This window comes from Thrips palmi, unplaced genomic scaffold (genome assembly GCF_012932325.1).
Source record: "Thrips palmi isolate BJ-2018 unplaced genomic scaffold, TpBJ-2018v1 HiC_scaffold_18, whole genome shotgun sequence".
Classification (NCBI taxonomy): Eukaryota; Metazoa; Arthropoda; class Insecta; order Thysanoptera; family Thripidae; genus Thrips; species Thrips palmi.
In genome coordinates, this window is record NW_023144627.1 from 13969672 (window position 1) to 13985535 (window position 15864).

At 60.9% G+C, this 15864-nt stretch overlaps 1 protein-coding gene across 2 annotated transcripts in view; it reads right to left on the bottom strand.

The window, feature by feature from the left end:
* LOC117644513 (nuclear receptor-binding protein homolog) overlaps positions 1–15864 on the bottom strand; it is a 28595-nt gene that overhangs the window by 4144 nt on the left and 8587 nt on the right. The window contains exons 1-6 of one of the 2 annotated variants that reach the window (XM_034384041.1): positions 12152–12255; positions 2978–3202; positions 2762–2892; positions 991–1085; positions 465–548; positions 90–377 (exon numbers count right to left, since the gene is read on the bottom strand). In XM_034384041.1, coding sequence (XP_034239932.1) covers positions 90–377; positions 465–548; positions 991–1085; positions 2762–2892; positions 2978–3157 — 778 coding nt within the window. In that variant the 5' untranslated portion in view covers positions 3158–3202; positions 12152–12255. Of the gene's footprint in view, positions 1–89; positions 378–464; positions 549–990; positions 1086–2761; positions 2893–2977; positions 3203–12151; positions 12256–15864 lie in introns of those variants that run through there. The other variant, XM_034384040.1, reaches the window with a different exon arrangement.

Genomic DNA, 15864 nt, shown 5'->3' on the forward strand with positions numbered 1-15864 from the left:
AGATTTAAACAGGGAGATTAGAACTGACACTTTTTGATTTGGTCAAAGTACAAAATCTCCAACTGAACTATCTATGTTTTAGTTTTTACCTGCACTATTCACAAGAGCATGTGCTGCTAGTAATTTCAAGGAATGGACTTCAAAAAGTAGAGGATGAAACAGGAGTTCCCTCGCACTAGGCCGTTTTGAGGGGTCTCGATGAAGGCACTTAAATATAAAATCCTTTTGCTGCCCATCATCAAGACTCTCAATAGTTCTGTGGATATGCTCATCCGTTACTAAGGTCCCTGAATCACCATTGCCCTGGATTTCCAGTGCAGCCATCTCAAGTGCACACATTCCAAATGAATACACATCGATAGCCGGAGTGACAGATGCTGCAACAAAAAAAGAACAAAACGGTCATTTGCTGAAAATCAACCAAATACTCTAATTAAGAAAAAGAAATTCTAATTCCTACTCACCTCCATACTCGGGCGCAATGAAATGCATGTTCTTCATGTTATCCCTGCATGTTTTGACATGGTGATGGATGGCATCAGGTGCCACTGTGGGGGGAAAACAGACAGACAACAATGTTAGTGCTGGACGTGGCAGCGCTCTTCATGCCTCGACAGTGCCACTGGCGCTCTCTAAAGCGCTGCCAGGTATCCCCACGCACAAGCACCCCGGTCGCGTCAATGCATCAACGACGCCCCGGTCCGACGGCAGGGCGTTTGCGCGAAATCTGGTTCCCCGGTGGCTCCTAACACACGGCGACGGAACGGTTCGGTCCGCGATCGGCCGATGTGTTTGTGCGTTTGCGTTGGGAATGACTCCAGCCAGCTGACTGTCTGAGACATGAGTGAGCTTTGGCAAACAAGCATTGTCTCTCGTCAAGCCTTACAACTAAAAAACAAGAATTACCTGTCCTTAAAAGCTAAAAAAATACGTAGTAAAAAAGAAAGGGTACCTTCTTCCCTTTTCTTTTGTGTTTGTCTTGAACTTTACCTGATCCTATTTTGACAAGGCCGTTGTGCTGAATAAATATGGTATCACAGGTGAGATTCCCATGGATGATAGGTGGAGAACAGGAATGCAAGTAACTGAAAAGAAGAAACATCAGGATTGACCCCATCAACTCGGTTGGCATAGCATGCCACAGCATGCCACATGTGGCTAACAAAATGGTGCGCCATTTTCTACGTGTTCCGACACGTAAGCCACACCCGTCTGGGCCCACCACCAACCACCATGTCATGAACCTTCACAGCATATATTGCTAATGAATTGTCAGCTTTACTGGATGTGCTAAATTGGATTCAACAGCAATTTCATCCAGAAAATAATTAAGTAATCAACTTTGTTCATAACTCAGGGTGAGTGATGGTAGTCCCAGTAGCCTGCACGAGCCTGCGACTACAGCTCAAAAAGAGCAGGATGCAATGTAATTGGTTCAACAGGACACACACTGATAGCTCATCAGGGCTGAAAATCATTTAAAACAAGGCAAACAGTGAAGGTTGCTACTGGCATCATAACAGCAACTGTCATGTGAAAATTAGAATTATTTTATACATTCATAAATTTAGATGAAGTTGAAACAGCAGTGAGGCCCAAAAGAGACGCTAGGAAGACCAACATCGGTGAAAGTTTCACAAAATTGCATGCTGCTCCTACCCCAAACATCTCTTCCGTCGGGAGAGTTATCAAACTAAATAAATGAAAGCAACAAAAAATGGCAAACAGAAACTTGTAAAGTTGAAATGTTGGATTGATCCTCACATGCTGAAAATTGAATCATGATAATTAGACAAGAAAAATTATGTCAGGACATAGTGTCTTCAATTGAAAATTTGAAAGGATTGTTGGAAATTCTTTCCCAGAGAGAAAAATGAAAGAACAACAGCAAAACTAATCAAGGTTAAAAGTGGTGGAAGTGTGACCCAATAAATAAAATTTATGGATATTGCAAACAAAGAAAGGCAATATACATTGGTTGAAACTCACTGAGGAGAGAAGTAAGACATCATTTTTAAGCAAAGAAAAGTTTGAACAACCATTAAATTAATTGAATGCCTCAAACTATCAGATAGAAGAGGTCACATTTTCAAACAGATTAAAAGCACTTTAAATTTTTATAAAAGTTGTAATTTAGGTGGATAGAACAGAGTACAGACTAAGTTCAGGGAAAATGAGCAAAGCTAGAGCATGGTTCGCTTTTCTATATATACACAAAACACTCTATTTTAATGGAATAAGCTTGCCAGTTGACCCCAGAAAAAATTCCTGGTGAATAATACAATGTATAAAGCACCAAAGTTCAGTCTGCACATCTTTACTTAAAGCCATAGTTCAGGGAAAAATATCTAATGAAAAGCATTTTCCTTAAGTGTGCTATGTTTTCCTTTGTCCGATTAAAAAAAATGCAACGAATAGGACTTCAAAACAGGAAGAGCAAACTTGATATGGTGGGCATTACTGTAGAAGTACCTTACGAGCTTTCACATAGTGACAATCAAAAACAATACCACAAGGTTTGTGGAAGTAGTCTGAAGAAAGCCTTTATTTGATTGATAGCTGATGAAAATTAAAATGAGTTTGCTTTTCAGGTCCAATGTTAAAGGGGAGACTTTCTGCTTCCAACTTACAATAATTTTTTTTAGCCTTCAAGATGGGAATTAGATCTGAGGACACACTTCCAAGAGATTTGAATCTAGGCTTAGGATCTATGAATACAAACAAAACAACTAGGGTTGGACAATGTGATGAACTTTTTTACCTCAACGCTGAGAGGATCTGTGTGCACCACCTCTTCCAGGCCTGCAGTGGTAACTTCTTGACATTTCGTTTGGTGCGTTTTAGGAACTGCTTTAGGGACCCTGATGACATGTACTCGGTGATGAAGATGACCTGAGCAAACAATTAAAAATTGCTCTCAATATTCGAACAGAAAAGGCGATTGACGTTAATAAGCGCACAGTGGCGTCCAACTTACTCTTGGCTTGTCGTTGTGCGTGTCCGTCCAGTAGCGATGGAACTTGACTATGTTGGGGTGCTCTAGCTGCGTCAGGTTCTCAAACACCTGCTGAATTTTCTCCTCCTGCGCCTTGAAGTTCTTCCGCTCCGAGAATTGCACCTCGTTCCAGACGACCTCGACGCCCTCCTCGGTGTCCATGGCCAGGTAGGCGCAGTCGATGCCGGGCACATCGCGCTGCTCCACCTGCAGAGACAGAGAGCGTGTTCAGGGAGCAGCTCGGCTGACAGAGGGAAACGGGAGATAGTGTGGGGTCTCATCACCCCGGTCGATGGAAGTGGATCAAATCACCAGACGAAAAAAAAACCACCACACGTGCTCATTTTATTTTAGGAGCGCGGGCGAAACGGGGGCAATGTGCCCCATCAGCAGAAAAAGCAATGACCCCGTCGCTACCCCGCCCCGTCGCCCCGTCCCCGGCGTGCGGGGTAGCGTCGGCACGAATTTCGGGCCGCGGATTGTTACGACGCGAGTCAAGCGAAGCAGAAGCACGGCCCCGCATTCCATTCGGGCAGAGTACAGTGCACCGCACCACGCAGCCGACGCGCAGCCCCGTGTCGCCGCGACGGGCAGAACGCCGGGCAGAACGACGGCCAGTGCGGACAGTAGTACGCGCAGTAGTACTGACGGGATGGACGAGCGGCTCATTGCCTTCGCGATAAATCATTGACTCGATCCCGCTGGGGGTGGCGGGTGGCAACCCAGCGCGGCCACGAGGTTGCCCAGCGGCCGAGTAGGCAACCCTACACACACCGCGCCCCGCGCCCCGCGCCCCGCGGTTGGCTAGGTCTGGCTCTGGCGCTGTAAGCCCCTTCCGAACGGCGCTCTGTCTCACTCGCGCACGGGTGGAACGCCTCACGTGCGCGAGAGAGACAGAGCGACTCGGCCCGCTGGCGCCAAGGCACTCAAATTGCCGTCCCGGCGGCCGCTTATCAGCAACAACCCAGCGCCGATAAGAAAGCGAATAGCGCCGCCGTTTGCTCCCCCCCTCCCTTCCCGCCCCCGCCCCGGGAGCGGACTGCGCGACTTGCATTCAGGGCCCTCTTCCCGCGGCCTGGGCCCGCCCCGGGGCCGGCCGGCAGTCCGCTCGGGTCGGCGCACAATATCGTCAAAACGCATCAGGGGTCATGCACCCGCGTTTATAAATAGCCCAGCGCGCCCCGCTCGCCACTGAGTCGTCGGGGTCAGCCTCCGGGGCAGCCTGGGGCAGCCTAGGGCAGCCGACTGACCCATCGACGGGCGGCTCAGAGAGCAGGCAACCTGCAGCAGGCGGGCCGGCGGACCGCAACCCCACTGCAACAAGGGCGAGGGCCACGTGCCTGCCTGCCGCCCGGCCTGCACACTGCGTCGCTCTGTCTCTCTCGCACTCGTGGGGCGTCGCTAATAGGTGCGAGAGAGACAAGCGACGACTCTCGGAATCAGTGGGTCGGTACCCGGCAGTGCCGGCTTCAGACTCGATATAGAAGTACGGGTTGGGGGGGAGGGGGGGGGCGACCCGAAAGGCCTGGACAACCCGCAGACGTCAACGGGGCGTGGCGTGGGGGGCCGGGGGTGGCAAAGTCACACTCTAAAGACCGAAAAGAAACAACACGAGAGAGAGAGAAAGAGAGAGAAAGCCGTCACGGGGATAAAAAAACGGGGGGGGGAGGAGGAAAGATCACCGAGGAAAAATAACGACAAAATACAACGAGCGAGACCGCGATGAAAAGAAGTATAAATGGAGTCAGCAGAGGGACGCGTGGGAGCGGGGGAGGGGGCTGAAAAGCATCATGAGGGGAAAAGTCGTGGAAAATTGATGGGAGGGGAGACGCGGGGGGCGGGGGGCGCCGAAAGGGAGAGGTTAAAGTTCAACAACAAAACGAGCATCGCGTCGCTGGCGGACACGACAAGGCCTGCGGCGGCCGGGGCGGGGCGGGGCGTTTTGCATCGACTTTGCATGCAATGGCTCTGTGCAAAAACGGGGGGAGGGGGAGGAAATTGGACTCTGACTTTTGGGGTTGAAATGAACAATGTCAGTACACCGTAGAGCAGCAGGTGGGCGCCGAGGGCACCGCCAACCGCCGCCAACCCGGTCCCGGCAGCAAAGGGCGCAAAGTCAAGGTCAAGGCCGCCAAGGTCGTCCTCGTTCATCCCCCAGCCCGCCGTCGGCCCGCCGTCAGGCGCCGACACGCCGCGCTGTCAGACTGGGTGTCAGACTGGGTGTCAGACGGTGTCAGTCCGACGGGCAACGCGACGACGGCGGCGTGCACGGCGGCCTTGCCTCCCGAACCGAGCTCCGAGTTTCCGGAGGTGCTATGGCCACTGGGCGGGACCTTCCGGATAGGAAAATCATGCAGCCATGAAGTCAGCTCGGGGTGCTTCGAGCCGCGGGTAACTTTGGCATTGCTGGAGGGGTCGGTCGGTACGGTGACGGTGTGCGACGGAAGGGAAGGGGGAGGGGTTGTGCCGCCGTGTAATATAGAGGGGCACTTCCATGCCTCCACACAGGGAAGTCCACCCGCCGCCCTTCCCCACTCGCAGAGGGGACACAAGGTGACTCAAGGGCCTACGTGTCGCTCTATCGGAATAACGTAGCAGAGGCATCCAAGGCACTGGAGGCAGGGCCAGGCAAGGCCACCGCGTACGTTTCATTTCTCTTCCATGAGGAAGGCCCGGCCCGCCCCCACCCCAATAAATAAATGCCACACACAGACAAACACACACACACAGCGGCATTCGCGGACGGGGCCGCCCAGGCGGACGCCCGGACGCCAATCCGACGACATGCCTCCGGCGTGGGGTAGCTTCGGCCCTCGGCCGCCTCGGCCCACGCGCCACCAAAAGCCGCTTGAGTCAACACCGCGCGTCCTCGGCCACGCCCCGCCAAACGCAGAGCAGGGCGAAACGACTCGAGCGAGAGCGACTTCAAACCAAAGTCGCGGCAGCGGTACTGTACTTGCCCTAACCAAGCCCAACCTTATCAACGTGCTGCGACGCCCCTCGCACACACACACACAAACACAACACAGGGACTAGGAATAGACCGTCCAGGCGCCGCCGCACGGCATGCCCCTGGAGAAGGGCGGCCCAGAGTGACGTCACACCATTTACTACCAGGGAGACGCCACACACACACACACACACTCACACACAAAAACCACCCCACTGCAAACGCCTGGCGGGCCGCCGTGCCGCAACGCAGCGCTGCGTTCCGGTTGCCCACCCGGCACGGCGCTCTGCCCAGCCCGCGCAGCCCGCGCGCGCTGTGTGCGCGTGAGAGTCAGCTTGTTTTGTATACGGCTTGCATTGCTCCCTCTCCGACTACCGCCCCTCCCCGCCGAGGACGGACTACCATTGCGTGCGGTTTGGGCCGCCGGTGGGGTGGGGTGGCGGGGCGCGCGACGGCGGCGGGGCGCGGCTGGTGGCGCCCCAGGGGGTGCTTCTAGCTGAAGAGGGTGCCGTAATGGATCGACTTGTCATTTCGGCCAGTCGGCCGGGCCGTCGGGCCCCGTAAAATCCCTTTAGACACACGCGCGGATCAGGCCCTGGGGGCCTGGGGGGCTTGGGGCTTCCCCGTTCATAAGACTCATCCCGCATCGAGACGTGTCAGGCCGAGGCCGGCGTCGACGGCCCGCGGCGGGGCGGGGCGGGGCCGCGACTGCAGCGCGGCTCGTTGCAGCCAACAGGTGCACCACGGCGGCCATGCGGGCGGACATTTAAAGCAGCGGCAGCACCACGACGTGACGTCACCACGCCGCGGCCCCGCCCTGGCGTGGTAGCGCGCCACGCATCACCAAGACCGCCGCCGCAGTGCCAGTACACTGCCGGCCGATGGATCGGTATCTGCCGCCATAAAGAGCCCGACTCCAGTGGCGGCCGCCGAGGACGCCGCCGAGGACGCCGCCGAGGACGCCGTCGAGGAGGTAGGCTCGCGATTTGCATATCGCGAGGGACCGCGGGGGGCCGGCCGGGTCACGGGGTAACGAACGGCCGCGTTTCGCCGACTATCGGACAGTTTCCGAGGCTGCTGCTGCGCGCCGGAAGAGATTACTAAACGTCTGCCTCGGGTCGGGTCGGGTCGGCGCGCTGCACGGGGTGTGTGCTAACGAAGCAACACCCGGCCCGTTTTTGACGCGACAGCTAGAAGCTCCATTCGCATGGCCTGCCCGGGGACACGCTGTCGCCAAGAGGAGGCGGACGGAAAGGCCTTGGGGCAGTTTAGTGTGGGGCCCGTTGTAAAGGGGGCGGCTGGGGCGGCCCGAACTTCCCTCGCCCGTAGTCTGATTGCTCTGTCTCTCTCGCCCCTGCGGGTCGCCCCACGAGTGCGAGAGAGATGGGTTCGCTGTGCCCAGCGGTTGACTCACCGCCGCCTGAGTCAGCGGGCCAGTCAGAGAGTGGGGCAGAGACCAGCCGCCCCACAGCCCCGCCGCGGCCCCGCCCCCTCTTTTTACAGGCAAGTTCGTACGACTTGCGCAATACTCGGAACTCGTCCTCGGCTAGCCAGACGCCGCCGCCACTCGCCGGCCTGCCCCGTGATACCGTGGTCCAGGTCAGGGACGCTGGCGGCCTGGCGGCGCGCGGGTCGCCCCCCCCCCCTCCTCCTCGAACCACGCCCCGCGCCGCATCAGCGTCCCCGCACACCGAATGCACCTCCAATCATCGGCAAACGCCCATGCCGTGCAGTCGCCTTCCGGTGGGGTGGCAGGTACTCCGAGGTACTCGCACTCGGCCGGGTAATTGAAACGTCGCCGTGCAGGCGCCACCGGACACCGGGCGGGGGCGGCGCGGGGGCGGCGCGGGGGCGGCGCGGGGGGCGGCGGCGCGACTTGGCGTGCAGGCTGCAGGCGGCTGCAGGCAGGTCGTGCAAGGCACCCGCCGCCGCCCCCGCCCCGCCGCCCACGCTTCTGCCCCCACCCCTCCAGCGTATTGATCCGCCCCGCTGGAACCCCCGCACCCCGTGCCCCGCCCCGCCCCGCCCCCGCGCCACCCCCTCCCCTCCCATGGACCAGCCCCTCGCCACCTCCCTGTCCGTCGGTCTGTCCGCCCGTCCGCCCGTCCACATCTCGCTCCATCTCGCCGTCCGTCTGCCAGTCCGTGTCCGCCACTCACCACCTCTCTCTTCTTCCCCTACCTTTGCGCTGCCCAGCCCATTTGCTCTTCAAACCGTCTCCTCTGCAGGCTGATTCCGAGAGTCCTTTCCGTCGCTCTGTCTCTCTCGCACTCACGGGGCGTCCCCTGCAGGAGCGAGAGAGACAGAGCGAGTGGGGCTGAGTGGGTGCCGCGCAAGGCCGTGCTCGTCGCGTCCAAGGACCAAAGGCATCCAAGGTACCCGTCGACCACCCCCGTGCCCCACGTGGCTCCTCGGTCGCCGCGCGACCGCACGTGTTGACGTGTTAGCGCGTGGGCGGCAGCGCTAGTCTCTCTCGGGTGCGAGAGAGACAGAGCGACGCAAAGCCTCTGCCGTCGCCCCAAAGGCCAGGGGTGAGGCTGGACGACGAGGAGGGGCCGAGTACATTCACGCCGTGTAGGTCGTTGGGGAGGGCTAAAAGAGCGGGCCGGGAGTTTCGGTACGGCGGAAACGGACCCGAGCAACCCGCCAACCGCCGCCCTGCAGACAACTTCGTGCCGCAAACGCTTGCTTCCGCTGGAATTGAAAGAGCCGGTGGCGCCGGCCGCGCACCAAGGCGGCCAGGCAGCACGCGACTGCCGCCGGGCCGCCGGGCCGCCGGGCCCCGCCAGCGGGCCGGACTCCGGCTGTGACGGCCCGTCGGCGCCGTGGCCGCTGTGGCCGCCGTGTGGGTGGCGGTGCGGCGGCCCGGCAGTGCGAACACGGCCTTCCGCATGGACTTGGAGGCCCCCTTACACCGAGCCGGCTTTTCCCTCCCGGTTACATCGCGCGGACAGTGCACCGCGTGCACCGCGTGCACCGCGCACGGCGGTCATCGCGCAGGTGGCCGTCGTCGTCCGCGTCCACGCCCCGTCCGTGCCCATGTAAGGCGAGCGGCGCGGCGACCGGCCGGCCAAGCAAAAGAACGCGTGGTCGTGTTCCGTCGAGTCGTTATTCGATTCGTCTTTCCCTTTAGCAGCGCCGTTGTCAAACGCGTTGCGACCGCCGCGGTCGCTTCGATTGCCGCGGCGGCTTTCCTTTGCGTCCCCACACTGTGAATAGCGAGGCGACGCACGCCGACGTTCGACCCGCCGCCACCGCAGGGTGCAAAGCCGCAAAGCGAAGGTCCACCCCGCCGACAGTGTGCTGACAGCATAACCACACAGAGGTGAACCAATTCAGATCGGCATGAAAGGGGAAGCGGGCCACGGGCAGCACTAACGCAACAAACATTTCAAACAGAAAAGAAAATCGACAAGATTTTTCGATAGTTGTTTTTCAACGTGTTGATTTTTTATGGCGGGACAGGTGTTAGCGCCTCAGCCATAGACCGATTCCGAGAGTCGTTTTCGTCGCTTCGTCTCTCTCGCACTCATGGGGCGTCCCCTGTGGGTGCGAGAGCGACGAAAAGGAATCAGTCTGCTACAGTGCGCGCTGCGCGTCACCGCGCGTGTGGTTCCGACTCGCAAAACGAGCTCTGCAGCGGGCGGGCGGGCGGACACCGCACGCGCGGCGCGGCGCGTATAGCGCGGCGAGGCCCACAAGGACGTCCTGCCGCTTCATTCCGACACGCCGTCTCGTCGCTCCGTCTCAGTCGCACTTATGGATGCCAAAGCCAGAGCGAGAGAGATGAGGCGATCCTTTTTCGGAATACGTCTGCCGGCCGATGCAGTGCGTCACCGACATCGCCGCGAACCGCGCGCATGCCGTATAAATAAAGAAACGGACGGGTCTCTCTCTCTCTCGCACTCGTGGGGCCACAAAGAGGCACCGGAAAATTATTCAACAAGGTCCGCGGTGTCAATTTCGATTTCAGCGCGAGCGATGTGCGTCGTGCGTTTCGATGTGCCTGCCTGATGTCTGTCTGTCTGTTTGTGTCTGTCTATCTGTCTGTCTGTATCTGTCTGTTTGTGTCTGTCTGTGTGCCTCCCTGCCTGATGTCTGTCTGTCTTCTGTCTGTCTGTCACCCGAAGATGCCTCCGCCAGAGAGGGATGCGCAGCGCTGCCGACACAAGAATGGCCAGATGGCTCACTGCACGCCTGCGACGTCTGCAGGTGAGAGGGGTCGGGGGAATGCCGGAGTGGCGGAGAGGGGAGGGGCGGCGGCGGCCGAGGCGATGACCTGAGTGTCTACCCCAGCCTGCCCCAGCCGGGCCGGGTGAGTCTGCCTGGCTGGCTGCACCACCAGTTTGTATCCCTTCCCCTCCCGCCGCCCCTCTGCCTCTGCCCCCCCCCCCTTTCCCCCGGCGGTTCGCGAGAGGAGCGGAAACTCAAGGCGAAGGTCGCCACTCAATGGGGCGGGGCGGGGCGGGGCGTGGCGGGGCGTGGCGGGGCATGGCGATACGCCCGCTCCCGAATCGGCCCACCGCCTCCAACAGGATCGTGTGTCCAACAACGACACGCCGCGCGACGTAACAAGCGGCGTGCAACGTGATTCGCGGGCGCGAATGTCGCCGTCTTCGTCGTCGCCGAGCCGACTGCCGCCGCCGCCGACGCGGAGCGACGTGATAAGGAAGTCATTTTCCGTCTGCATTTTCCGTCTTGTTTTCGTTTTGCGGGCGGAAGTGGCGGGAAGACGAGGCGGAGCGGGTTGGGTCAAGCAACTCGGCTGTGTACAGTGTGCCCGCCGTCGGGAGTGCGAGTGGGCGCGCGCGCACACACAAACACACACACACATTCGCGGATAATGAAAACTGGCAGCTTCTTCCAAATCACTCGCCGTCGCGTCACGTGGTCACGTGCCTCAATCTACCGCCATTTGCACCACTTAAGGGCTCCGTCCCTCCGCCACTGTCTCTCTCGCACTCCAACGAACCGCCGCGACAGTGCGAGAGAGACTGTTTCGGAAAAGTGGCAGCAGCAGGGCCAAAGTCACTGAGGGGGCCTGTGGGCCATCGGAGTGGCATTCGGGGTGCTGGCCGCCCATATGGTCCGAAAGTGGCGCTTGAACGCTTGCCAACACACACAAGCACACTCATCGGCGGTCGACCTGCATCCCCCGGCGGGTACGTGCCCCCCCCCCCAACCAAATTAGACTCCAAACGGAGTGGAGAAAGACGGCGCCCCTTCGCTCTCAGACGGGGGCCCCTCGGGCGAGCAGAGGGTGAGACAGCGGCGGAGCACCAATACCAGTGGCCCTTCTTCCAATCACGAGTCATTTCGGTCCCTTCGCCTCCCCCCTCCCCCACCCTTCCTCGTTATTTTTCTCGGAAACAGAGCGAGAAGGGGCGGGGGAGGCTCCCCCGCTATTTTCCACGCCGAGGAAACAATTAATAACGAAACGAAGAGCGAAAAGAGTGCGCGCGACTTGGCGGCCGGCGCACGCCGCCTTGCCGTCGTCGCTCTGTCTCTCTCTCTCTCTCGCACTCGCGCGGCGTCGCGAGCAGGTGCGAGGGAGACAGAACGCTGCGCGGGGGAATCCGTCTTGGGCCGCCCTCTCTCATCAGAGCGTCACGGCGAACGACAGCTGCGGCGGGGCGGACACGCGGGGGAAAAGGGGGGGGGGACGACCTTGAAGGGCCTCGGCAAACAAGAGCCTTCAGTTTTCGCCATGTTTCCTTCGGAACGCGCGACGGCGACATCACACGACATCGCCGAACGCCAATAACCTCGATGCAGTCCTAGCCCGTCTGACCCCCGCAGACGGAAGGGGCGGCTAGCTAGAGTGAGACGCACCAACACGCACTGGCGCCACCACACTGTGCATTGTCCCCCCAGCGAGTGAAAGTCCCCCCCACCCCCACCCCGCGCCGCCTCCGCCCCCCGCGGCCAGGGCCAGAGCCAGCCACCGCGGCCAGCAAGCGCTCTGTCTCTCTCGCACCGCTACGGGACGTCCCGCGAGTGCGAGAGAGACAGAGCGACGCCAAGTGGCCGACAGGACGCGTCGCGCTATTGGCACCGCGGCGAGTACACTGCCAACAGCGACGACGCGACGACCGAAGCGTCTTGGCTTCGCTCTACTGTACACGCTATTAGGCCACGGCGGGGTGTGGACCGCCTGCAGGCCAATTGCCAGTGTGTACTCGGTACACACCGAGGTGCATACTCGCCTACGCCGCTGCGGGCTTGATAACACGTGTCGCGCATGCACATCGTGCACCTTGGGAGCGTCACCCTAGCGGCATGCAGCCACCGCACCGCGGCGCCACTGGTCAACGTCTCCGCACACCCACCTAGAACAAAAACAACAACAAGTGAGTCACTGCCACACTCCAGAAGTCTAGGCCAGGCCCGTCCCGTGACGTCTTGCGCATTCCCCGAATAACAGTGGCGCGGCTCACAGTGGGCCAGAAGACCGGTGGAGGCGGCCAAAACTCTCGACGCGCTTTGAGCTCCAGGAATCCATTGGTGGGGTCACACGTTCGGTTCGAGCCCTGCTTAGCGACTCTGGAGCTCAAAACGCGTCTAGAGATTTGTCCGCCTCCACCGGTCTTCTGGCCCACTGTGCGTCCCTCTCTCTCTCTCCCTCTTTTTGGCCCCATCCTTTCGCTTCACACACTGTAGGGCCTGACAAATGAGCGCGGCTGCGCGGCGGCAGGCCCAGGCAGGCCCGCCTCGGCGCGGCGCCTCGAGACTGCCTCAACCGCGCGAGGGAAGTCCGAGGCGGGAGCGCCGCCGCTCCAATCGGGGACCCGCTCCCATTTGCCAGTCCTTCCACTGGAAAATTCGAGAGCCAGCTTCTCGGAGCGGTTCGTCGCGTCGTTGTCGTCCTCGCTGTCTCATCCTTACTGCGCCGAGCCTTTCGTTTTCGTCGCTCTGTCTCTCTCGCACCTGCACGGGACGCCCCTCGAGTGCGAGAGAGACAGAGCGACGACTGTCCGGCCGGGCCTGTCCACGTGCCGTCCACGTGGGCCGGGCGTCGCTTTCCAACAACACGCGGCCAGCCCGGCGTCACGGCGCGGCCCGGCTCCGATTCCGAGGCCGCGCCTGCAATCTTCGCGTAGCGAGCGGTTACAGTGTGGACCACACAACACAAAACACAACGCTCCTTGACGCCACCTCACCAGCAGCAGAGCCAGCAGCGCACGGCGCGGCACAGTGGGCCAGAAGACCGATGGAGGCGGACAAAACTCTAGACGCGTTTTGAGCTCCAGAGTCGCTAAATGGCACTCGAAGCGAGCGCGTGACCCCACTAATGGATTGCTCTCCGAACGAGGAATCCATTGGTGGGGTCACACGCTCGGTTCGAGTCCTGTTTAGCGACTCTGGAGCTCAAAACGCGTCTATTGTCCGCCTCCACCGGTCTTCTGGCCCACTGTTCCCGGCCTCGGCTCGGCCGCGCAGCCTGCCCCGCTCGTCAGCCGCAACTGCGCGCATCCCGTGTGTAAACATGATTAGCGCGCCATCCGACACGAGGCGGGACAGGCGAGGCAGGCGGCGGTCGGAGAGAGAGAGAGACGACGGCACTAGTCACGCGCAGCGGCGGGAGGGACGAGGAACGCAACGGCACAACGGCACGGACCACACACACACACAAGCACAAAACGCTCGGCAAATTTAAATTCTCCCCCTTCCCCTCCCCTCTCGAGGCACCCCGGCTACCGCCAACAAAGCAACATCTTTACGATCAGCGAAGACGGACGGACGGACGGACAGAACGAGGGGAACATCCTTCAGAGGATTTCTCAGAAGAGCCTTGTCCGCAATACATTTTATACCGCGCGGAGGCGAACTGCACTGGCAAAACATAAAGATGGCAGTCTTCAGTTCCTGAGCCTGGCCGTTTACATCGTCCTCCCCGACAACCTCCACACCTGCCGGCGGCCCGCCGCTCCAAGTTCACCCTTCGGCCTCCGGCAGGCACTAGGTCAAGGCGGCGACGCGGCCAGGCGGCGAACAGGTAATCAGAGCTGGCACCGACCCGGCCCGGCCCGGGCGGAGCTAGCGGAGCTTGGGGCTTCCCTCCTGCCGCCGCCACGCACGGCGCGCCGCCCGCCGCCTCCGCCACTGCGACGAGGCGTCCTTCGCGGCGGCCGTGACGCTTGTCGAGCCTTGTCCAAGCCGCTTCATCGGGAAGACCGACCGAACGACAGAGAGGAACTGCACTGCACGGCGTCACAGCAGCGCGGCGGCAGGGGCCGGGTAGGCAGGCCAGGGCCGCGGCGCGCGCGCCTGCCGGCGCGTTGCCTGCCTGCCGGGCGCTAGCTGCGCTGGCGTACACTGGCGGCGGCCCGCTTTCCCTGCCACTGCACCCCAAGGACGCCCAGGACGCCGAGGACGCCGATCGTTAGTCCCAATCAGGTCCCCGGCGTGGAGCACCGCGTGACTCGGACTCGGCCGGCGGCGCGGCGCGGCCTTTGAGATGACGCCCGAAAAGCCGTCTCGGTGGCACTGGCGAGGGGTTGCCGCCGTGCAGGTGCGAGAGAGACAGAGCGGGATCGGCCTGCGGATGGCCGCGGCGCTTCCATGCCGCCCCCTCCCCTCATCCCCTAAAATAAACAATCGCGCCGCCGCCGCCGCCGCCGCCAGGGCCGAGAGGAACGGCGTCGACGTGTCCGCGTCCTCGGCGGCCGCGCCCCGGTCGCTGCAGCCGCGTTCTGTCGGCCGATTCCGCAAGGCACTCGATCGCTCCGTCTCTCTCGCACCTGCGGGGGACGCCCGCCGAGTGCGAGAGAGACAGCGCGACGTTCGGAACGGCTTTGCTGGCTGGCACTCGCCGAGTCTCGACGGGGATGGTGATAAGCCCCGCCAGCTGCACAGCCTGCACTCATTTTCCGAGAGGCGGCTGTCTCTCTCTGTCTCTCTCGCACTCGCGGGGCGTCCCGTACCGGTGCGAGAGAGACAGAGCGACGACTCTCGGAATCGGTCTGCCGCAGAGGCGAGGCGCGACCGAGAAGGAGCCGAGGCGCATGGAAAAATAAACACGCTATCGACCAGACTCGGCAGACTCCGCGGTGCTCCAGGAGGATGTGCTGTCTCTCTCGCACCCAAGCGGAACGACCCACGAGTGCGACAGAGACAGAGCGACGACTCTGCCGCAGGCGTCGCGGCGTGTTCAAAGGATCCTCTCCAGGGCCTCCACGGCCTCCAGGTGAGCGCCGCGGAGACATTCCGACGACCCCCTCGTCGACGTCGTCCTGGTGGAGTGGGGGAAGGGGAGGGGAAGGGGAGGGGGTAATTAATTGGAAACATGGTGACGCGGCCGGCGGGCAGTAGAGCACGGGGCCTGTGTGTCACGTCTGGCTGACAGGGCGGGGCGGGGCGGGGCGTTCAGGACACAGCATCGCGTCAACACGACAAAACAGCGCGCCGGGCACGCCACCGCGACTTGGCTATCGCCACATCCTGCAAGGGCGCGCTTCGGCGGTCTACTGTGCACGACGGGCGGACAGACAGACAGACAGACAGGACAGACAGACAGACAGACAGACAGACAGACGGACCGCCACGACGCCACCCCCTTGAACTTGCCGGCCGGCCAGAATAAGGCCCAAACCTGTCACCCTCCCCGCCGGCCCCACCTCCCCCCACACAAGTTTCTAGCCGCCCTCCCCTTCCCTCCCCTCCCCCGCCTCGGCCCCGGCCGCCCCGGCCCTTGACAAGGCGCTGACGAGACAAACGGGCCGGAAGGTCACGCTGGCAGCGGGCTAGAAGGCAAGAGGAAGGCAGGGCTGGAGGGGACGCGGCGCGACGCGGACGACCAGAGATTTACTCGTCCAATAGCCATCCTGGCGTGCTCAAAAGGGCGCCCTTTCCCTCCTGCCTACGCCACTGCCACTGACCCAACGAAACGCCCAGTCCAGTCGGCCTTTGGTCCGCTTCG